At 37.5% G+C, this 24,159-nt stretch overlaps 1 protein-coding gene across 2 annotated transcripts in view; it reads right to left on the bottom strand.

Moving 5' to 3' along the window:
- Positions 1 to 4,594: 4,594 nt before the first annotated feature.
- Positions 4,595 to 24,159, bottom strand: part of LOC585777 (72 kDa type IV collagenase) — a 37,979-nt gene continuing 18,414 nt past the window's right edge. For both annotated transcript variants that reach the window (XM_785589.5, XM_030992322.1), the window contains exons 3-8: positions 9,863 to 10,146; positions 8,486 to 8,644; positions 7,525 to 7,673; positions 6,748 to 6,895; positions 5,821 to 6,096; positions 4,595 to 5,129 (exon numbers count right to left, since the gene is read on the bottom strand). In XM_785589.5, the coding sequence (XP_790682.2) occupies positions 5,020 to 5,129; positions 5,821 to 6,096; positions 6,748 to 6,895; positions 7,525 to 7,673; positions 8,486 to 8,644; positions 9,863 to 10,146 (1,126 nt within the window). In that variant the 3' untranslated portion in view covers positions 4,595 to 5,019. The remainder of the gene's footprint in view (positions 5,130 to 5,820; positions 6,097 to 6,747; positions 6,896 to 7,524; positions 7,674 to 8,485; positions 8,645 to 9,862; positions 10,147 to 24,159) is intronic.

Below are 24,159 nucleotides of genomic sequence, written 5' to 3'. Positions count from 1 at the left end.
CTCCCCAATCATGTGAGTAGAATTTCAGGTCACTAAGTTTAGGTCAAAGGTCATTTATGGTCAACAAACTTAGACTTTGTTGTGGCATCAACATCAAGATTTTCAAAATGCTTCTTCTTCGTTATTTTTCAACTGATTTTGATTCTGATCGTTTCATATGATAGGGCTAGGAGGGGGATTTAAAATTTCTACACAGAATCGTGAAATTCATTATCTATGCTAATTTATGCAAATTTATTCGAAATCACAAAAAGGCTTCTTCTTCATTTCTCGACCGATTTTGATTTGGTTTGCTTTATATCGTAGAGCTAACTTTGGTACACTAAAATTCTACACAGAATTTTGAAATTGTTCTCCATTAATTAATTATGGTAATTTATGCAAATTTATTCCAAAAATAACAAAAATTGCTTCTTTTCCCTCATTTCTTGACCGATTTTGATTTGGTTTGCCTTATCTGGTAGAGCTAAATTTGGAACACTAAACTTGTACACAGAATTGTGAGATTTTGGTTCATTGATTATTTATGGTACTTTATGCAAATGAAATGAAATTATGTCCCTTCCAGGGCATCAAATTTTTATTTTTTGACCAGTTCAAAAGTGTACCACATAAAATTTACGATATTTGTTGTTGCGAGATGCGGATGAGCGCTACGTCATTGACGTTCTGGTTTATCATATTGAATTGCGTTATGCAGGCGAGACCGCCGAGAGCATTTCCCTTGTTTGTTATCCCTATTTCCATTTTTCCCCCGTTCAATAAAATGGACATCTGATTTGCTGATTAAACAAAGTATCATCATTATTTTGGACCTCTTTTTACGTACGTTGTTATTAGATATGAACGCCAATTAATTCACCAATATCTGTGTGTTATTCAGAATCTTCCAAACATGTACACAGTATGAGAAGTGAAAAATGAGGAATATTTACTTTGATGCACAAATTCTAGGGTGAGAAAATTTACAGAAAGTGTACATTTCCAAATTTATTTGTATGTTTTATGTATATTTTGGAAAAAATCCATGTGTATTTTTGAGAAATACATCCAAGTAAGAACAATGATAATGAAATTATGTTTTGTTCCCTCTGTTGGAGTGGCAAATATATGAAACAATAGAGAATTGTTTCAGTTTTGTCAGTGTAGCCCTGTTGTAAATGTAGTAAGCAATAATCTCTTGATAGAGCAAGATCTTACTTTTGTCAATTCAGTCGGTGCCAAAACTGATTGTGTTTTCTCAGACGTTCAGATGGCAAGCTGCAGAACTAATTGTTGATAATTCATTCAATGTGATTATTGATAAACAAAGCTAATTCCATTGATGTGAACATGTGGTATTGACTTCTAATGAAAATGGCAAAAAAAAAAAAATTGTTCAATAAAAAATGATTATATTGTAATCAAAACAGATGTTGTGCTTTCATTATTGGGTTTTATTTAGGAGGTATTCACTATGTAGCTTTCAAAGTCGATGAATTAATGTTATTGTTTAACATTAACAATGCTCATTTCAATATTGTTTGGAATAGTTCTGAAACACATTTTTATTAGCTAATGGAAAGAAACGTTGTGGAATCGATCCGAAAAGGTTGATCATCTAGCATATAAATATTGGTGTGTACTGCAAGGTTATGGAATCATCAAAATGATAAGAAATTTGGCCCAGTCTTGGTAAAGATACAAGCACTGTACACAGAAAGATGTTTATGGGACTGCGCCACGTGCGTTATATCTATCAGGTCCAAATATAATTTTTTGAGAGGGGGGCGTTTCCAAAGCTGTTTTTTAAAGAAACCGAGAGAAAGTTTTAAATGGACTAGTAATTTTGTTGCTTGGAGAGGAGAGTAAAAGGGGGGAATGTATAGAGAGGGAGAGAGTGACCATTACTAACATGATTGCAAAGACCTTCAAGAAATGAGCTCAAGGGTAATATCAATACAATACTGTGTATCCTAAAGGAATAGTGTTTGGATAAAAGAGCACGTCGGAAGGAAAAAAATAAATAGATGAATTATATATGAACAGGAAGCTTATAAGCCATAGATTACAATAAAATCAACTATATGCTATTTTAGTGTCTGTCAGAGGAGTAACGCCTCACTGAAAGTTCTAAATCTAAAGCTTTGAAAAATTGAAAGTTGTTGACCAAAAAACTAGCCATCGACTTGATGACATCATCTTATTTTGAGTACACATATTCGTAATGACTGCATTAAACAAGCCAGGCTCATCACCTCGGCTATTATGTCGTCACCTTGACTGAAGCAAATTTGACCGTGTTGACCCGTAATTTGGAGGGGTGCAGAAAATAAGGTTTAAAGTTGCTTTTGTACAATACTGAAAGGGAAAATAAATATCTTTTATTCCTTCATATTTGTATTATTCGTTGATTCATTTTTCTATTTATATAAAGTTGTATTTTCATCAGATATGGTCTTTAATGAGATTATGCAATACATCATTGTAACATGTATGAGCACATTTTAACTGGTAATGGACAGCGTTATTGAAATAACCTAGGTTGATTTTTCAAAAGTTTGTGATGATGTTTAACTGTGACATGAGAGTACATTTATATCTCATCTTCCTCTGTGCAAATTACACACAGCAACAATGATGGTGACATCACCTGTTTTTGAAATAGACTTCAAGACAAGTACTTCATTTCAGGTTTTTTAATATACTCATTTTTAATGCTGAATACATTCATATATATTTTCAGATATAGATATCTATATGAATATGTACAAGTTATTAATGGAAACATTTTACAGAACTAGTACACTATCATTTTTACAAGCACACATAGAAAACACAGAAAATGCATTTATTTTACAAATCATACCCCGTTACACATAGTACTTTTGCAAAGCAGGAACACCATACTTGCTTTTCAATTCTATAATCGGGACAGAAAAACCTGCCAAATCGTATTATTTATGAATACAGTTGGAATGAGTGCCACCAGTTATATTAAATCCAAGTTGACATTAATATATACATTATCCCTTTCCATTCACCAAAGTAACTGTAATAGTACATAAGATATCCCCAATATTATATTTTGGAAATAGTTGTTCAAAGGAAAGAGTGGATATACTTTAAAATTGTGAACAATAAATAGTTATACATTCCTTTTAAACTGACATAACCCAGTAGTTTGCACCCTTCTATATAATTCCTAGATTAATTCATACACAATCATCCATTAGAAAGTCTACCACGTTTATAACAATACTTTAATATATCTTGTTCTTGCTTTTGAAGAAGAAAATAGTTGAATACCATCAATGAATACATGATTATGACCACAAAGCACATTTAATGGCAATATATTTGAATACAGTGATAGCAACATAAGATATACATTATGATATTGTCTCATCGTTACAGAGAGTTCTCCTAATACAACTTTAAATCACATTATATAATCCAAAGTATTCTAAATGCCCACTTCTTGCCGGTTTCCCCGAATCCCTTAAACCCCCATTGACCCAGCTGTGATTTATGATTACATTTTAATTTTGACAGTTTGAATCCACTTATTGTGCCCCATAAACATGTAAGACATATAACCATATTGGTAATCAAAATTGTGTAATGTAATTGTGAATATAAAAGATAAACAAGGCTACTTAAAGTACATGTGCATGTTACATATCCTGCTTTATGATTGGCTGTTAGAAATTCTCTCAGGTTGCCAGTAGTTGGAGAAAAGTTTCAATGTCCAGGAATTGGGTTGTGTTATTGGTCAGTTCATAGTCTAAATAAGATGTTCTAAATTGGCTTTATATACCTCACTTAAGAAATCCAGCCATCTGATTGGTCGAATTGCATTCATAAACTTCAACTGTTCCTGTAAAATTCTCGGTAACCATGCATAAAACATTTCAATATTTTTAATAACCATGGTTATTAAAAAAAGTTGGTCAGCCTCCATGGTTACCCCATAGGTTTACATGTTAAAAAATGGTTTGAGCGATGGAGGATGCCGTATGTGTGCGAAGGATGGTCGGTAATTTCAATACAATTGAATCTCGATCGATCTTACCGACAATTTTATCTTGCATTGTTGACATGAAGACGAAAATAAACTTCCAAAAACAAAAAACAACATCTGCCGATAGATCTTGATCTAAGTTCGTGCCAATATGCATTGCAAAAGTAAAAGAAGAGTCCGTATATGGAGCTTTTGCGAAGCATTCATCACACGCGAAGCCGGTTTCAATCCATTTTAATGTATATATTGTACAAAACTGCCATACATGTTAACAACGCGCGATGGCCGAGAGGTCTGAGGCGCTGACTTTAGAAGTATCACCTTTTGTATACGCAAGAGTTCGAATCTCATCTTCGACCAAAAAAAAAAGTATTTTTTATTTTTTATTTTTTAGTCTATTTTTTTTCGGCATATAAAAGTATTAATGACTGCTTTAATATTCGAGAAATAGTTGTTTTCATACGCTCTCGGGAAGGTTACAATTGGGCTATTCCCCTCGGCAAGCCTCGGGGAATAGCACAATTCTAACCTTCCCTTGAGCGTAATAAAACAACTATTTCTCTCAAAGCAGTCATTAATACTATATTATAACTTCATTCAGGTTGCCAGTGTGTGATTGGTGGACAGATCTTATCTCTATGAATAGGGATGTATGATCGGTCAGTGCATGTCTACTTTAAAGATTCTTTTCTATTTTTGGCTGCTAAACTTCTTTCAGGTTGCCAGTGATAAGCGGTAAATTTTGATGCAAGGAATACTTTTAGTGATGTATATGTGATTATAGTCAGTTCAGTTCAAGCTAGTCTATATACGCCTCCACTAGTGACTGACATCCCTTCAGGTTGCCAGTGACTAATAACAGTTCTGCTCAGTGAGGTCATGGTGTAATGATGTAAGATTTAAACTTGAAAAACTGGCCTAAGTAGTTCTGTTGCTGGCTGTTGAACTGTATTGAAGTTACCCCTGATTGGTTGAAAGTTTGATGTTTATAGGAAGAATATTTATAATTGGTCCATTCAGCAACCCAGAAAGTCTGTATGAAAGTTCTTGGGGTACCCAGGGGACACTCTGTTAGTCATGTGATCCACTTTCCAGTACTGATCGTCCAGGATGAAATATGAATTACCTGTATAAAACAAAATATTAAAAACAAGTAATATTAGTCTGTTGTTTCTACGTAGAGGATGGCCAAAAGACAATACCTCAAACAACTGTCAGCTATTCCATGAACTACTGGAAGCTGATAATAAGGACACTGTCTCCCACTGTTTAAGACCAGTTTCATTTAGTGCTTTGAATATCTGAACAGGCATGTTTCATTTTGCTCGTCAAAGGCTCATCAGCCCCATTATGTATGTATTAGAAATAGAAAACTTTGATTTAAAAAAAAAATTAATTACCCTTAGCTTTGGTCTTGTGGAATGGGAGTCATATTGAACAAAGTTATCTTTTATTATTTTATCACAATTATCAACTTTATCATTAGATGAAAACTCAGAAGAACAGAGATGAACAAATATGAAGAAATAACCCATATAATACTAGCCAAGAGTCAAGCCAAATCATACTGATATTTGTATTTCTTAAGTACCATTTATGAAATATCATCATAGTCCTATTTAGCTAAAACTATAATAATTTATCAGTCAACTTTAGCCACATTTTCATTATTTCTTTCTTTAAATTTGAAACACTGGGTACAATGTCACTCACTGATACTATCATGAGGATAGTACAGATCATTGCAAATACTATTTCAAATGATATTGAAAAATATTTCTGAATATTCAAATATGATTTTAAGATATGCTTCTCACCATTGTAAGTGAAAGCGGCATCCATGCGTCTTGTCGGTAGACCATTCCACAGGTTCTGGATCTGCAGTGGACCTTCCAAGATAGACCCGGTGAGGTCGCTGTAGTGCCATACCTTGCCTTTCTTGAGGAAGTATGTAGACTGGGGCCAGGAGGGACAGGACAGGGCCATGTCTATGGTCCTAGGTAGACCAAGTTCTCGGAGATGGACCTGGGTGTAGGGTGCTGTGGAATCACTTACTGTTTTGGGGTGGATGTCATAGATCCACATCCGACCAGCTGGAAAGAAACATAATTGAGCAGGAGAAATTGACATGCAGGCTTGTATATTTTCAAAGTCAGATGAATAGATTTGAATAGTGACATCTAAATAAACAGACTGACCAATAACAAAAGAAAGTGATAGACGTACTAAGTCTATCAAAGACTAAGACTAAGTCTATCAAACAAAATAAAGATAAAGAGATTGTGTTGTAAATACGCCATTAAAAAAAAACATCTATTTGATCCATAAACTGGTCAAAAGAGGAATTGAAAATAGAGAAAGAAAAGAAAGAGGAAATGACGAGTGTCGTGCCAATCGTTATCTCACAATGTGACTTGCTCGACCTAAATGAATAACACAGTTTCCCCAAAGAGGTGCACTGTAATATTAAAATAAGGGTTCTCATTGAAGAGTAGAGTGAGCAAAAAACACCCTTGAGCCTCTTTCAGCGGGCACTTTTTAAATGACTTTAATTAATTTTGAAAGTATGCCTAAATTATAACATTGCCACTTGGTCGAAACATAATTTAAATTACTCTTTCACCTCACATCTACAATAAAGAGGGAGAGTTTACATGAAGTATGCCTCACAGTTTAAAACAAAATTGCAATCATGGAACATTAAAAAAAGAAAAAAACATTCCATTTGAAATATGATTATGTACCTCTAATAAAGACAGCTTTATTATCAGTGTTCCTCTGATATACAGCAGCTATCCCAGCCGGTAGACCAGGCCATCGGTCTGATATCAGGCTACCACTGATAGGTGATAACAGATCATTAGGAGATGAAAACTGCCAGTATCTATTACCCTGTATCGAGAGTGAGAAATATGGAATTGTGTACTAAAATGTTAGATTTTATATTTAGTTGAGGTGAAATAAGTGATTCATTAGATAACAGATGTCAAACAATCGTTCCTTCAATTTCAGCAAATTTGAAATGCTGAATCAGACATTCCATTAAGACTGTCTTTGCTAACATCTTTCATAGCATGTTTCACCATTTTAAAGCCATTTTTAGATACATATCTAAAATACAATTAAGCATCTTTAGAGTCCATACTAACAAAATAATCCTTTAGGCCTACTTGATATACTTATATAATAATAAATGCAATGATATTATATACATGTAGATAATTGCTGAATACAGAGGGTACCATACATTGAATATTATTATCACTCTGCTTTAGCCAAGCTCTGTGAGCAATTAAGAAATTCTTGATATTGCACATTTTCAGTAATTAATAAATGAGTAGGCCTACTTTTTGGGGTTGAGTGAGTCATAATCTAATACTATTTTTTAAATAAATAATCCATACAGTTGAATTTGTAATATTTACTGTCATTACTTTCACTTTAACTTATTAATTTTAGTCATTTCCAGATTGGTTGGAGGGGGGGGGGGGGGCATTGATCACTGGGAAGGGTAGACCAACCTTGAAAGCATAGATTTCTCCTGCCAAAATAGCGACTGCATCAAGAGGTCTTTCCTCACAGAGGTACCTGGGTTCACTATGCTGGACGATCGGACTAGGTAGCCTCATACCGGCTGGAGAAATAGGGTCTGTCGGTGAATTCGGTAAACCTAAGAGATCAAAGAAATTATATTAATAACAAACTTGAAGAGAGTGACACAGACATCAAGGGAAAGGTTGAAAGGGTTTAAGGACATTAGAATTATCATATAGTTTATGTATATATATATATTATCACATGTCGGTAAATGTATTGGTAAATGTTACCGTCATAATGTGACATGATATATCTATACTGTATAACGTATTTCATGATTTGTTCCAACTCTTTATTTACCCATTATCATTGTATTTGGTTGAAGGATGATTATGTTACCAGAATATAATATTATTGTAGATGTAACAATTTTCTTTATTGCATAATTTTTTTGTTTTTTGTGGACTTTAAAGCCTGTCTGCACTAGTTTAGCCAGGAGGAATTAGACCACCCATCGTGGTCACTGACAGGTGGTTATCTCATCAAGTCAGCTCTCAATTAACATAAGAAAGAGAGGATCATAGGGGACCAACGGGCACCGCTTAGGCATTGTTTTATATATAGAGGAAGCAAGCTACAAGTAGTGCAGTGGGGAATTAAGGTATGCAAGATTGGGCTTTGAAATGGGCTATGTGCCCCATTGGCGGATCCAGGGGGGCCGGGGAGGGGGGAGGGGGTGCGATTTTACAAATTTTCGAGGGCAAACAAAAAATTAGTGCTCCCCCCTCCCCCACTAAGCGAATTATCGGCCGGCTATTTTGCCGCTAAATATTTTCTCATGAATTGGGCCCCCTCCCCTGCCGCCCTGGATCCACCCCCGATGTGCCCACCGTGCGATCCCCTGGATCTGCCAGTTAGTAAAGTATTGCACATTGTGTTATTTACCGTATATTGATTGAATACCAGTGACATCTGTCTCTGTAAGCGTAAAGTTGGGAATATATGGTTTGACGCATGGAGACATGATGGAGATATGATCGGAAGAGTGCCCTAACCCCAGGGCGTGGCCAATCTGATGCAACATCACTTGGAGGAGATTGATACCTGGAAGACAAAGGAAGAGGCATAAAAAGTGAGTTTAAAAAGAATCATTATAATGAGGACATTAAAAATATATTTTTAAAGCTGAAATATTTTGTTAAAGCAATAAGAGAGAGGAAGGGAGGGCAGAAAGAGGACAAAAGGTGAAATGCAATTTGTAGAAGGGGGACAGAATATATGAGAGTAGGGAAAGAGAGGGGGACAGAGGGGGAGCAGGGAGAGATGAAGACATAGATATAGAGATAGATCGATAAATAGAGGGAGAGAGAGAGAGATAGATAAAGAGAGAGAGAGAGAGGGGGAGAGGGGGTGGAGAAGGGAGACAGAAGAGTGGGGAGACAGTTTCGCAGTACAATAATCAGTTTCAAGGTGAGTTCGATGACGTTCGATAGTGATGTCAAAGAAGTACATTAAAGCTCTGTCCGTCATCACATCTATTTCACATTTCGTCAATCATTACCACGACTTAACTCGTCAACGTAGATTTTTCTTGTTGCCCTTGGATAGTTGATTAGCTCTCCAGGAGTCACCATTCGAGTGAATTAAATCGTGATTAGATTCCACCTAATACCAGATGGCTCCCATCATAATTGGTTGAGCATTATGGCATTGTATCAGCGTATACCGTAGTATCGCATCGCTTACAGAATGGCCGTGAAATTATGATAATGCATAACGTTATTTGATTGTGATAAATCCTGTCCCGACCAGATTTATTACTTTTTGTATCATCGATGTGATAATTTCCCTTTCCAACTCTTATCATGATTTCATTAAAGCTTTCTTTCATACATGAAATCGAGGTATTAAACTATTAGTAAATACTTTGTTGACAGTATGTTTTCCACGGACACAGCATGGACAGCCGTTCAGACTAGTGAGTTTTGCCGTGATCAAATAAATATATTAATGCGACTTGTGTCTGTCTATCAAATACGTACTGGTATAGTATTTCCTTTATCATATTCTGAAACTTGAATCAAATTTCGAGGGATTGTTAAAATTCACTGGCTCTTCACTTACTTGGTATATTGAATGACAATTAGTCGGCCAAATATATGATACATATAGATACGAGACAATTGAAAGTAAATAATGATAATTAATACGATGAACTGGCAAAGAAGATATCACAGTTGTTTGCAAAGTGATTCTGCCCGTTGTCATATTTCGTATCGACTTCCACCCTCTCGTCTCTTCTTTTTTCGCGCTTTTACTTACCGTCTGCGCGGTCAAATGTAAACTGTTCATCTGCGTCTACGTCGATCCTGACGACATGTTCGTACATCTCCTCGACCATGGGATGACCCACCACGCCCATCGCTCCATAAAACGGGTAATCATCTTGATGAAAACCCGAAACAAACCGAATATCGATGTCTGCCGAAGCTCGCCGGTTCACTTCCCGAAACGTCAGCGGTGTGACGTTACTCCAAAGCTGGAAGGCTCGTGCTATTTCGTTACGGTACTGGGACTTCTTGACGTTCTGTGGAAACTTGAAAATCCTGCACGATGAAATAACAATAGTAATATTAATAATAATAGCGTTCATGTCTGTCAGACTTGACACTCCTGGCGCTCCACAATAATATTATTAGCCCGGCTTCAGCATGACTGCCATTTTGATGCATTTCAAGGGATGCAATCCTACCAGGCATCCATTTATCTCACCGGGGTGGAGTGTGGCAAATGTAGATTATTGTCTTGCCAAGGTACTTTAGCGCGACGGGACTCGAACTGCGAACCATGTGGTTCACAGTCCGGTGACATAATTATCCGCTAGCCCACGATGCCTCTTTACAATTATGATTAAAAAGAAACACAAATGATTGAAGAGAATAATAAAGAGTACGCCGGTACGGTGGTTAGAGAAATCACCATTTTCACAGGTTAATCGACCCTCCCAATTAATAACACAAAACTGTTAATGTGTACGAAACGCTCTGCCATTTGACGGCAGGGAAACAACATTTCTCAACAATAATAATTGTTTGTTTGTTTGTTTGTTTTTATTTCCGAAATCCATATATACATATAAGTTTAAAAAACATACATATAAAACACATTTCAAACGATAATAAAGTAAGTAAAATGTGTAAAGTATAGACAAACGGTTGAATAGCCCATTTCAGAACCATTTTCAAAATGGTCCTGTTCTTTCATGGGGTCCAAAAGCAAAAATCATATAAATTTACATACAATATCATTTTTTATAAAAACCATAGTAATTTACCAATACACTACCCCCACCCCCCCCCCCCCGTTATCGATCCCCCTAACCTCACCACCCCGCCACCCTCTCGATACTGCCAACCCCTCCCGCTACCCCTTCCCAAGTCCTCCAGTGTATAATGATAATAATATTAACAGTAATGTTAATAATATCACTAATGGTAATAACTAAAATGATAATAACAACATCAGCAACCACAAAAATAACGATAATAATAATAACAATTAATACAATACTAATAACACTAATAATGATTATTACTACAGTAATAATATACAGCAACAACAAAAAGGACTCATAGAGAATCTAAAAATTAAGTTCTTGTATGGGAATCTTGTAGAGTCAGCATCCCTGCAATGACCGAATGATGATAGAAAAGAAAAATAATAAGCTATGCTTAGAGGAAAAACTTGATTATCATAGCGAATGCAAAAATCGAAATCTAATCTTACTAAGAAAAAGAGACATTACCAATACAACACTGATATTTTCACATATTCACGGGGTTATTCACGGGGTTTCTTTTTAAAGATTTTACACTTCCGTTATACAAGAGGGGGAAATGAACGACTCGTTTATATTATTTCTAATGACGTCACCAAAGAACTGAGATGATTTATTTAGTTAATGTACGTTTTTTAAATCTACTTGATGTCCTCTGATACGGTAGAAATGACATAACAGAAATAATTTAAACCATGAAGATTGTGATAAACGTGACGACATACATTTCCACTACGTTCCAGACGACCATATTTGGGGTCAAAAGCACTGTACGGATTGAGATGAATGACCCCAAAATTGTTGTAGGTTACATGGCAACTATTTCGTCAAAAATGTTTCCATCTTGATCTTCTGATCTTTGGAATCTGAATCATTTTCTCATCCATGATCGTGCGTTCTTTCTTTTTTTTCTCCATCTTTATCTTCATCTCTCCTCGTACTGTAAAATGTATTCAGTAAGATTTCTGATATTTCTATGACTCTTTTATATAAGTAGGCTAAACTGTTGAGGAGAGGGAGAGGAGAAGAACGTTGCTGTTTGTTTGTCGTGTATATACATTCATCTTGTACAAGAAAAAAAACCATTCATTATGTATTGCGAGATTTTTGTTGGGGGGGGGGGCTTTATGTTCGGATTGAATACCTCCATGTTCTGTGTTCATAGTTTCATCATTATGTAAATGTAGTTTGAGCGATTCAATCAAATTTAATTTAATTCAATAATGGTTTATTAATGCAATCAAAACAAGTTTGTACAAATCATTATACATGAAAAGCAGCCGCAGCTCGATCAATCATGCTTACATCTATACATTTATACAAGATAAGAAAAAGCTATTAAAAACAAGCAAAATTAATAAAAATGTCTTTCACATGTTATATGGTAAAAATTGATATTGCACAGTGATCTGATTAAGAATGAATTGCATTATTTTGAACCAGTTTGAGACTTGTATTCATCCTTTTTACGATACAATAACAGAACCATTCAACTATGATTGACTAACTTGGTCAAATAAGGTAGAGATAACGTATCTTGGGAGTTTTCGTTTAACCACATTCGAACTCCTTATGTCTTGGAAATAGCCATGTCCCATGAACATGGTGCGGAAATTCATCTTGTTCAATACAATCGGTCAATGCTTTCACAAACTACTTCTTAAAATGCGTCTGTTACATAGCATTTTTGAAATAATGAACTCGTCTATGTCGTCAACTTTCCAGTAAACTATCTTACTACATGTTATGCTGCTGCTACTACTACTACTACTACTACTACTACTACTACTACTACTACTACTACTACTACTACTGCTGCTACTACTACTACTACTACTACTACTACTACTACTACTACTACTGCTACTACTACTACTACTACTACTACTACTACTACTACTACTACTGCTGCTACTACTACTACTACTACTACTACTACTACTACTACTGCTACTACTACTACTGCTACTACTACTACTACTACTACTACTGCTACTACTACTACTACTGCTACTACTACTACTACTACTACTACTACTACTACTACTACTACTACTGCTGCTGCTGCTGCTACTACTACTACTACTGCTACTACTACTACTGCTACTACTACTACTACTACTACTACTGCTACTACTACTACTACTGCTACTACTACTACTACTGCTACTACTACTACTACTACTACTACTACTACTACTACTACTACTACTACTACTGCTGCTGCTGCTGCTGCTGCTACTACTACTACTACTACTACTACTACTACTACTACTATATTTTACTCCCTTTATTGGTTTCTAGTATCTTATATACTGGGCTTTACCTAAGCTTGGTCACTGTATTGCTCTCTTACATCATAGTGCACATTTACCACTCCCTATGGAGCATTCCAGCTAGCCGGCTTTATACGGGCGCAGACATGCTAATCAAATGACGTTCACATCTTAGCGGGTACCCTCTCAATACCTAAGTGGAGATGAGAATTGCAAATGAAATGACTTACTCAAGGACAGAGGGGGTGAAGGATTTTTCAAAGGGGGAAGGACGAAGCCAACACAAAGCGCACTGCGAGCACGAAAGCACTAGCCCTTCTGGGTGGGGTCCAGGGCATAGCATAGGGACCAACCCTCTCGAGTTTAAGCAGTTCACATCCTTCAAGATATAAACTCTCTCCTAAGGACATTTACAAAACAAAGGGTTGTCTTGGGAACCACTTCTATCTTTACGGTTAGGATCAAGGCTAGGGGCCGTCTTTTCAATTTCAAGGCAGCCGTCTTGAGTGATAGAAACTTTAATCTGTCACCCTATTTTAGTGCAAAATCAATTCTCTCTATCTATCTATTTATATATACACACATATCTCACACAAACACATGCACACACAAACTCCCTCCAAACTATCTCCAAATGAACAACTTTTATTTTTACGGATGGGGTCCAGGGGCCCGCCGTAGGGCCCCTTTGGGATGCAAGGGCAGAGCCTTTGCTGGGGTCCAAAGGGCCATGCCCATGGAAGTTCTTAAGTTTTTAACAATTTAGAACTATCAAGAAGATAATTGTAATTTTCTCTTTGAAGTACATATGGATTCTATCGTTTTATTTTAGAAAAAAATATCCTTTTCTCTCTTATAGACAATTTTATAGATTTTTCGTACTGTTATACTTTTGTCCGAAGTCTTCGTAGGCACATGTCAAGCTAACTCATCAGCAATATAATCTGTATGTGTACATTTAAGTTTTATCAGGGAGGTGTTTTAACTCACATACCCTGGTTTTATGTTCTTCTTTTTTCATTCCTCTCTCTCTCTCTCTCTCTCTCTCTCCTTTTCAACTCTCCCTCTTTCTTCTTTCCTCTTTCTTTTTTTCCTTTTTCTTCTGGCGCTCTCTCTTCTAAAAAGGTAGTGCCACGGCCTGCACCGTTCCGCCATGCACTGCGGGGAAGCTGGGGTTAATGACATATTACGTAATCCGAACACCTGATCGAGTTGATTTTTCGAAAATGGTCGCGATCGTGGTGTAACCTCAATATGCGTATAACGTGGAAATGAACATTTGAGAGAAACCTAGAACTATGGGATGGAAAATAATTAATTAATGCGTAGATCTGAACTTATCTTGACCAGCTAGGTATTGGCAGACATCTGTCTTGAATAATCCTTCATCATCTTTCATCAAGTTCTCAGACATTCTTTGACTCTTCCTTTATTTCATTTGTATTTTACTAATAAAAAAGTACATCGTATCATGATTCATACGGAGAAAGGCTGTACATAGAACGGAGTACAAAGAAAAGATAATTACTTGGCTTCCGCATGGCTTTCCTGTTGTCACGTGACACTGGTATGTGTCACCTGATTTTTAGAAGCTACAAACACAAATTCCAAAGCATGGTCTTTGCTGAGGATTGCGGAATTTTAGGAGAAAAATATCGAATAATTCTCCTGAAAGATAAACCTTGAAACAGGAGCACTATTTCATCCCCCCCCCTTTTTTTTTACCTTAGTACACAGCCTAAACTATAGCGGTGACTGATGCCGATCTATTTCAAAGATCGGCACACAGCCAACATGAGGTGAATGCTTTAACTTTTACAATAATTTCCTTCAAGACATAATTGAAATAAATAGGTCAACAACTATCTTGTCGAAATCCACTGGCTTGTTAAATTATATAATTTAATTAACATTAATTGATAGAGAGTAGCGGGTGAAGCGGTTGTTCAACCGCTCGCGAATTTTCTCTAAGCCCCCCCCCCCCCCCCCCCAAAAAAAAAACAACACTTTCTTACAAATTAGTTCCTTTTTTTTCTTCTTTAAATATTGGATTAGCGATTGAGCTATTTTCTGAAAATGTTAGTACCAGTGCAGTTCGTAGTTCTATGGCAAGCGAGACTGTCCCCCTTTCATATCTGTAGACCTAGGAGTTCATCCGACTTTTATTTTTATCTGGCTACGCCACTAAAATGTAGCAGTATCATAATATATCTTGAAATAAAAAAAACATTATATGCGAATGTCATAAATAGTTATAACAATATGAGCTTTTAGAGGTTGGACACAGTCATGTGGGGTCAACGTGCATCAAAATACATTGTGATATGGATTTAATAACATTATCCACGTCAATAAGAAAAATAGATCTCTTTCAGTTTCTATTCGTGTCATTCCCTAGATAAGTTACATTTCCCGCGATAGGCTACAATTATTATGTTTTGATAGGGGATCACGTTTTTACATAACACAAGCTCGCTGATATTTCCCCAAATTATATCATACTTCCAAATAAAATATCCAAATGATATCATCCATTTACATGAACTGTCGCGTCGAACTCGTTAACATCGTCGTTTAGACAAGGATGTGTAGTGTCTTTCGTTCCTATTTCCGATCGGGGAATAATGCAAAGCTCAAATCTATAATCGTCATCGGGAGTGAAACATTCCTACATAAGAATGTTAACGTTCTGCCGTGCATGGCCCCTCCATTGTGAATGTGGATGTTTGTTCAATCATCGATGTAGAACTTACAATTACATAGTATATATATATATATATATATATATATATATATATATATATATATATATATATATATATATAATTGATACTGAATCCCAAAAATGTAACAAAGTATAGACCTTGTTTTAAAGGTTAACTTTTCCATATCAATATGGAACGATAAGTAATGAAATATAATACTAATGATAATAATAATAATCATCAAGACAACAACAAAAGCAATGAAAAAAATATATAATGAAATAATTATAATGATATTGTCACTAATAATAATAACATGAATAACAATAACACACATAAGCAAAACCTGAGTTTTGAAATATAAACTGAGGTATAGCCTACTGTGGGTGACTGCTATTTTCTTTCGTTTTATATTGTATACACAGGCGCGTACGCACGGGGGGGGGGGGGGGGGGGGGGTTAACCCGCCCCTTTAACTTTGTTATGTGTATGCTTTTTAGGAAAGCCCCACCCCCCCCTTTTTTTTTTTAACTCAATAAAATTTGGAGTGGACTTTAAAAGATTATTATTATTATTGTCAAAATCATTCAATAAATTGGGGTAAAAATAATTATTCCACCATCATGACCAACAGTGTATATATTTAGGGGGTAGCTATACAGGCAGGAACAGGGTACAACAATTTTTTCGTAACTTGATATGCCACTGGTACTCTCCTGGATATAATGCTTACAAATACATGTAAAATGACTGTATTCGAAACACATTTCCTGTGAATGCACTTCCAAATAAAGCAACTGTACTCAAAACACATTTCCTTTTGCACTTCCAAATAAATTAACTGTAGTCTGAACACCTTTCCTAAAATTGTATACACGTTAGGGGTTTATAGCAGAATAATGAAATGCCTATGACGAAGGGCCTATATAGGAAACAGTACATGCGTAGTCCATTCGACCTGTATGTCACTGAACTACACGTATGTATACCAGGTATGTCATACAAGAAAAGTTAGAAGTAAACACATGTCCGTATTCTACTAGTTCAGTTCAACTCGATCCTGGGTCTAAAATTTCGTTCAACAAATGAAAAATTAGACCTCAGACTAATTTTATTTCTTTAAAAAAATGATTTTGTCGAGTTCCAATTTTAGTGAAATACGGACCAAGCTACAGAGCGTCGTGTTGAGCTACATAATACATGGAAATAGTGTCAGGAAAATAGATGAATGAGGAATGATTACAAAAAATCAATGAAGTAATCGAAAATTTCAATACAGTTGATTTCAGATAAGTTAAAATAAGGCATATATTATGTTAATATGTGTCAATGACTTGTAAATGTGAAGTTATTAAGTCCAAGCCGAGGTTTGTCTTAATAAATATATCTACCCCTTCTTTGTTCCTTCAGATTAGGAGCGTCGCTCGCGGGGGGGGGGGGGGGGGGGGTAATATCTCCTATTATACTGACGCCCCTATTTCAGTGTCTTGTGTCTCTGTAATTCAAATATACTTTCTACTTTGCATTTTCAAACAATACCATGACATTATGTACCCATGTTACTAATTTACCTTGGGCAATGAACGCGTTTAGATGATGAGTAAAACTTCTCAAAGTTTAGCTAGAATTCATATTTCTTCGTTATTGACGAGTTTCCGAAAATAGATCTTTGGGTGAAGGGATCTAACATTGGGAATGGGCCACGATGTCGAATTATCTCCTTATTATCTCTGACCATATTTTCAAGAGTCCAGTATTTGACAGAATAATCATTATCATAATCAATATAATATCAATATCAATATATGAGCAGGGATATGCATTTTGTGATATTCCTTGAAAGAAATGTGGCCTAAGTCGATGTTTTCTACACATTCCTGTTATCCGTGGTGAAATCCGATCGCCCTGTACATCTGATGTAGGCCTAATAGGAGAACGATAGACGTATGAAATCATGGCAAGGTTTGGTTGCCCTTTAAACAAACTACTGTCAGCGTACTATATTTAGTCTTCCTTTGACCTACCAGCCTATCACGTAAAACTCTACTAGCTTTTATTGTACAGCAGCTGACACATCCATGTTACCAAATTGTTCATGAGGTGCTGTATTAATCATTTATCGCCAAAATAAAAACTCATGTTCACAAAACACCACTGATTATTGATCACAGATGTAAACGATTGAACATAATAACGTTTAGGTATTAAAGCCGCGTGCCTATATCCAAAGACTTCATGTCAAACTTGTTACCTCTGTGCGATGACCCATGTCATCAGGCGCGGATCCAGGATTTCTTAGGGGGGGGGGGCCCAAATTTGAAATTATGCGAGCCAAATATTGGTACGTAACGATGACCAACAGTGACGTAATGCGGAGGGGGGGGGGTCGGTGCAGAGAGGGGCGAGTTTTCCCCCACCCTCCTCCACGAAACGCGGAAGCTTTGACGTTTCATTAAATTATTAGAGAAAGAAGACGATTCGTTGTACCGGTCTCGACTCAAAATCTTCGTCTGAATTTAGTTTTTCCGCTCCCGCGCGAAGCGCGAAAAATTTTACGATTTATTAAATTATTAGAGAAAGAAGACGATTCGTTGTAGAGTTCTCGACTCTTAATCCTTGTCGTAATTCAGCCCCCCCCCGTCCTGCGCGAAGCGCGGAAGCTTTTACGTTTTATTAAATTATTAGCGAAAGAAGACGATTCATTGTAGAGTTCTCGACTCTTAATCCTTGTCTAAATTCAGCCCCCCTCCCCCTCCTGCGCGAAGCGCGGAAGCTTTGACGCTTCATTAAACTATTAAAGAAAGAAGACGATTCGTTGTACCGTTCTCGACTCTTAATCCGCGTCTGAATTTAGTTTTTCCCCATCCCGCGCAAAGCGCGGAAAATTTTACGTTTTATTAAATTATTAGAGAAAGAAGACGATTCGTTGTAGAGTTCTCGACTCTTAATCCTCGTCTGAATTCAGGTTCCCCCTCACGAGCGAAGCGCGGAAGCTTTTACGTTTCATTAAATCATTAGAGAAAGAAGACGACTCGTTGTACCGTTCTCGACTCTTAATCCTCGTCTAAATTCAGGTTCCCCCCCCCCTCCCCCTCCTGCGCGAGGCGCGGAAGCTTTGAAGTTTCATTAAAACTATTAAAGAAATAATACGATTCGTTGTAGAGTTCTCGACTCTTAATCCTCATCTGAATTCAGGTCCCCCCCCCCCCAAGCTTTTAAGTTTTATAAGATTATGAGAGAAAGAAGAGGATTCGTTGTAGAGTTCTCGACTCTTAATCCTCGTCTGAATTCAGGTCCCCCCCCCCCCCCTCCCGCGCGAAGCGCGGAAGCTTTTACGTTTCATTAAATCATTAGAGAAAGAAGACGATTCGTTGTACCGTTCTCGACTCTTAATCCTCGTCTGAATTCAGGTTCCCCCCCCCTCCTCCCGCGCGAAGCGCGGAAGCTTTTAAGTTTCATAAGATTATGAGAGAAAGAAGACGATTCGTTGTACCGTTCTCGACTCAAAATCTTCATCTGAATTTAGTTTTTCCCCATCCCGCGCAAAGCGCGGAAAATTTTACGTTTTATTAAATTATTAGAGAAAGAAGACGATTCGTTGTAGAGTTCTCGACTCTTAATCCTCGTCTGAATTCAGGTTCCCCTTCACGAGCGAAGCGCGGAAGCTTTTACGTTTCATTAAATCATTAGAGAAAGAAGACGACTCGTTGTACCGTTCTCGACTCTTAATCCTCGTCTAAATTCAGTCCCCCCCCCCTTCCCCTCCTGCGCGAGGCGCGGAAGCTTTGAAGTTTCATTAAAACTATTAAAGAAATAATACGATTCGTTGTAGAGTTCTCGACTCTTAATCCTCATCTGAATTCAGGTCCCCCCCCCCCCAAGCTTTTAAGTTTTATAAGATTATGAGAGAAAGAAGACGATTGGCTGTACAGTTCTCGAATCTTAATCCTCGTCTGAATTCAGGTTCCCCCCCCCCCCCCGCGCGGAAGCTTTTAATTTTCATTAAATCAATAGAGAAAAAAGAAGATTCGTTGTACCGTTCTCAAAAATAATCCTCGTCGGAATTTAGTTCCCCCTCCAACCTCGCGCAAAACGCGGAAGCTTTTACGTTTCATTAAAGATTATTATTACCGTTCTCGCCTCTGAATCCTCGTCTGAATTCAGGTTCCCCCCTCCCGCGCAAAAGCTTTGACGTTTCATAAGATTATAAGAGAAAGAAGACGATTCACTGTACCGTTCTCGATTCTTAATCCTTGTCTGAATTCAGTCCCCCCCCCCCCCTCCCCTCCTGCGCGAAGCTTTGACGTTTCATTAAATTATTAGAGAAAGAAGACGATACGTTGTACCGTTCTCTATACTCTTAATCCTTGTCTGAATTTCAAAGATTTTCTTTGTCTGCTCCTTTTACTTTCTACGTCCTCTTCCGATTTGGGGGGACCCCCCCCCCCCCCCCCCCCCCCCCTGGCTGGCTACGCGCCTGCGGTCAGATAAACACATTTTGATAACTTGTCCGGCTCCGGAAGCTCAGGGGTTTTAGGCGTTTAATTAAGGTCAGATGATCATTTTTTGTCTCGCCTGCGTAGCAAAAAGCGAGACATAGGCGCCGCTTTTCCGGTGACGGCGACGGCGACGGCGACGGCGTCAACATCAAAAACTTAACCTAAGGTTAAGTTTTTGAATTTTTGGTATAATTTTTAAAGTATAAGTTCTTAGTCAATGAAACTTTGACTATAGGGTAATCAAGTATCCCCAATCATGTGAGTAGAATTTCAGATCACAAAGTCAAGGTCAAAGGTCATTTCAGGTCAACAGACTTGGACTATGTTGTAGCATCATCATCGAAAACTTAACCTAAGGTTAAGTTTTTTAATTTTTGATATAATTTTGAAAGTATAAGTTCTTAGTCAATGAAACTTAGAGGCTGTTCACACCGGCAGAGATAGCGCGGTCTAGCGCGCGCTCTATCGCGCGCTCTATCGCGCGCTAGGCCGCGCTATCTCTCGTGGACCACCCCCAAGAGGTGCTCCAGTACTGGCACGCCGTTTTGGCTCGCCGTGGCTCGCTGTTGGGCGGACCGAAACGACGTTGTACCTTCCACACCGCAGAGATAGCGCGCGCTAGACCGCGCTATCTCTGCCGGTGTGAACAGCCTCTTAGACTATAGGGTTATCAAGTATCCCCAATCATGTGAGTAGAATTTCAGATCACAAAGTCAAGGTCAAAGGTCATTTCAGGTCAACAGACTTGGACTATGTTGTAGCATCATCATCGAAAACTTAACCTAAGGTTAAGTTTTTTAATTTTTGATATAATTTTGAAAGTATAAGTTCTTAGTCAATGAAACTTAGACTATAGGGTTATCAAGTCTCCCCAATTATGTGAGTAGAATTTCAGGTCACTAAGTTAAGGTCAAAGGCCATTTAAGGTCAACAAACTTAGACTTTTTTGTGGCATCAACATTAAGATTTTCAAAATCTTCTTCTTCGTTATTTTTCAACCGATTTTGATTCTGATTGTTTCATATGATAGGGCTAGGAGGGGATTTAAAATTTCTACACAGAATCGTGAAATTCATTATCTATGCTAATTTATGCAAATTTATTCGAAATCACAAAAAAGGCTTCTTCTCCTTCATTTCTCGACCGATTTTGATTTGGTTTGCTTTATATCGTAGAGCTAACTTTGGTACACTAAACTTCTACACAGAATTTTGTTCTCCATTAATTAATTATGGTAATTTATGCAAATTTATTCCAAAAATAACAAAAATTGCTTTTTTTTTTCCTCATTTCTTGACCGATTTTGCCTTATCTGGTAGAGCTAAATTTGGAACAATAAACTTCTACACAGAATTGTGAGATTTTGCTCCATTGATTATTTATGGTACTTTATGCAAATGAAATGAAATTATGTACCTTCCAGGGCATCAAATTTCTATTTTTTGACCAGTTCAAAAGTGTACCACATAAAATTTACGATATTTGTTGTTGTGAGATGCGGATGAGCGCTACGTCATTGACGTTCTGGTTTATCATATTGAATTGCATTATGCAGGCGAGACCGCCGAGAGCGTTTCCCTTGTTTTTAATACCTATTATTTTGCGACACTGGCAGGTCACTATTTGGCGTGGGGTCCAGGGGGCGGATCCCCCAAAAGCGGGGTTTCAGGCATTAAATTACCGTCAGATGAGCATCTAAGGGCCTGCCGTAGCGCCCTAGGTGGAATCCAGGGGGCAGAGCCCCGGAAGCTTAAGGGTTTTAGGCATTTAATCACGGTCAGATGAGCATATTTTGATGACTCATTTTTTAACACTGGCAGTTAACTATTCGTTCTTTCTTGCGCTCATTCTATTTTTTTCTCTTTAATATACTTTTTCAAATAAAGTGGGGGGGGGGGAGGGAGCTCGAGGCTCCCGATCCCTGCCGTACCTAGGGCCCTGACATGTAGGAATCTCAAGAATCATATTTCGTGCCTGGCTGTAAATTTAGGAATTTGTCATTTTCCAACAAACACATATACAAACGTATAATTTACTAAAAAGTGAGGACAAATCTCGGAAATTTGTAATCCACCGTTGTGGAATTATAAATAAACCACGTTTGAATTTGATTTCCCCAAAGCCCCCCCCCCCCCATTAGTACGCCAGTATCTCCTCTTTTCCTTTTTTCTTTCCCTTTCCTTCCTTCTCTCTTATTTTTTTGATTGGAAGGGGGGGGGGGGTCAACAGCCTGGGAGGAAAGGCCCTTTCGGTCCCCCCGATCTCCTTCTTCCCCCTTTTCTTTTATTCTTCTTCTTCTTCTTCTTTCTTTCCCTTTCTCTCCTCTTTCTCTTCCCTTCTTTTCCTTTCTTCTCTCTCTTTTTTTTTTTTTGCGGGGGGGGGGGGGCCAAGGCCCGCTCGGCCCCCCCTGGATCCGCGCCTGCATGTCATATCTGAACAAATTTGAAGCCGAAAGGGCAGTATAGTGTACTTTCGTTTTGGGCGACGACGGAGCCTGCGACGGTAAAGCTATAGGTCCCGTTGCGCATGCTCGTAACTAGAGGTTCGTCGGTCTAGAATCTACGACGGTTTTCGGGGTGATTTACTGTCACCCCAAAAACGCGACGACGTATTGCCAAATTTGCTGTAGAGGCCATCCCGGGGCCATATACGAATGACTTTCTCGCAGGCAAATTTGATTTTTGACCAAGATTACAGAGCTTTAGCTATGCATTCCGTAAGTTTATATCTAGGCCTATTTAAATGTATGCTGATACATATTATATTACAAATTCATGCAACCAAAATGGCCCATGCAATTACTAAAGTCGATTCGACAACTTACTAATGGTCGTTATTTTCCCACTTAAAGACATTTTCAAGCCCTTCCGTTTTGAGGGAAGTTCTAAAAAAGTATTATTTCAAATTCTGCCCATTCCTTTGACAAGACCAACGTTTTTCGTTTTTTTTTTTATTAATCGTTAACCCGTTCTCACAATTAGACCTTATATCCTACTTCAACTTGTGCACTTTCTCTCGACAGCTTTAATCGTTTGCTAATATCAATGCAACTCGGGGTAATTTTGCAGACAAAAAAATAGTGTGAGTACGGAGTGTGATTATAGTGGCACCAACCACTTGACTGTTTCGTCAAACTTACATGAAATTAATGAATTCGGTTTGTCAACTCGCCAAACTCTTTAAAGCGCAACTTCAAAACCAAGTGAGCATAGAGGCCACTGATGATTATTTGACAAAACTTCGATGTTATAAAGGGTCGATAGAAATAGTTATCTATTTACTTTATACTTATTCAACATAGTTAAATTAGTTATTACATATTTAATAAACGAAAATTGTCTCAATTGTAAAGGAATTATTTATATGATTATACAGTGTACACAATAAGCCAAAATTATTGCAAACTAGTTTTATCAAGGTTTGTCCGGGATTCTTCAAAGAGCAGTAGCTGCTATTGTAGACCATCTTCTGGGCGGCCCAGACCGGTAATATATTCATGATTCTAACCACACACCTTTCTGGTTTGCCTATTTTTTAAACATTTTTTTTTTAGACTTACACGTCCCGACTTTTTGAATAACCCGATTCTTCTACACATCTCCAGCAAGGGTGTTGGAGAGACCAACTTTAAAGGTAAAGACCAGTTTTGGAAACGCCCCCTGTCCCCCTCTCAAAAATGAAAAAGGAAGCTCTTATTACCAATAATGTGACAGAATATGTTGACTTATACGTGATGATACAAATTTTGCCGGGGAACCGCATACTAATTGATATATTTTGTCAATTATCATATCGATCCGGC

Source organism: Strongylocentrotus purpuratus, unplaced genomic scaffold (genome assembly GCF_000002235.5).
Source record: "Strongylocentrotus purpuratus isolate Spur 01 unplaced genomic scaffold, Spur_5.0 spur5_scaffold_2, whole genome shotgun sequence".
NCBI classification, from domain to species: domain Eukaryota; kingdom Metazoa; phylum Echinodermata; class Echinoidea; order Camarodonta; family Strongylocentrotidae; genus Strongylocentrotus; species Strongylocentrotus purpuratus.
The sequence above is the reverse complement of the archived record's forward strand: the minus strand, read 5'-3'. Positions and strand labels throughout refer to the sequence as shown.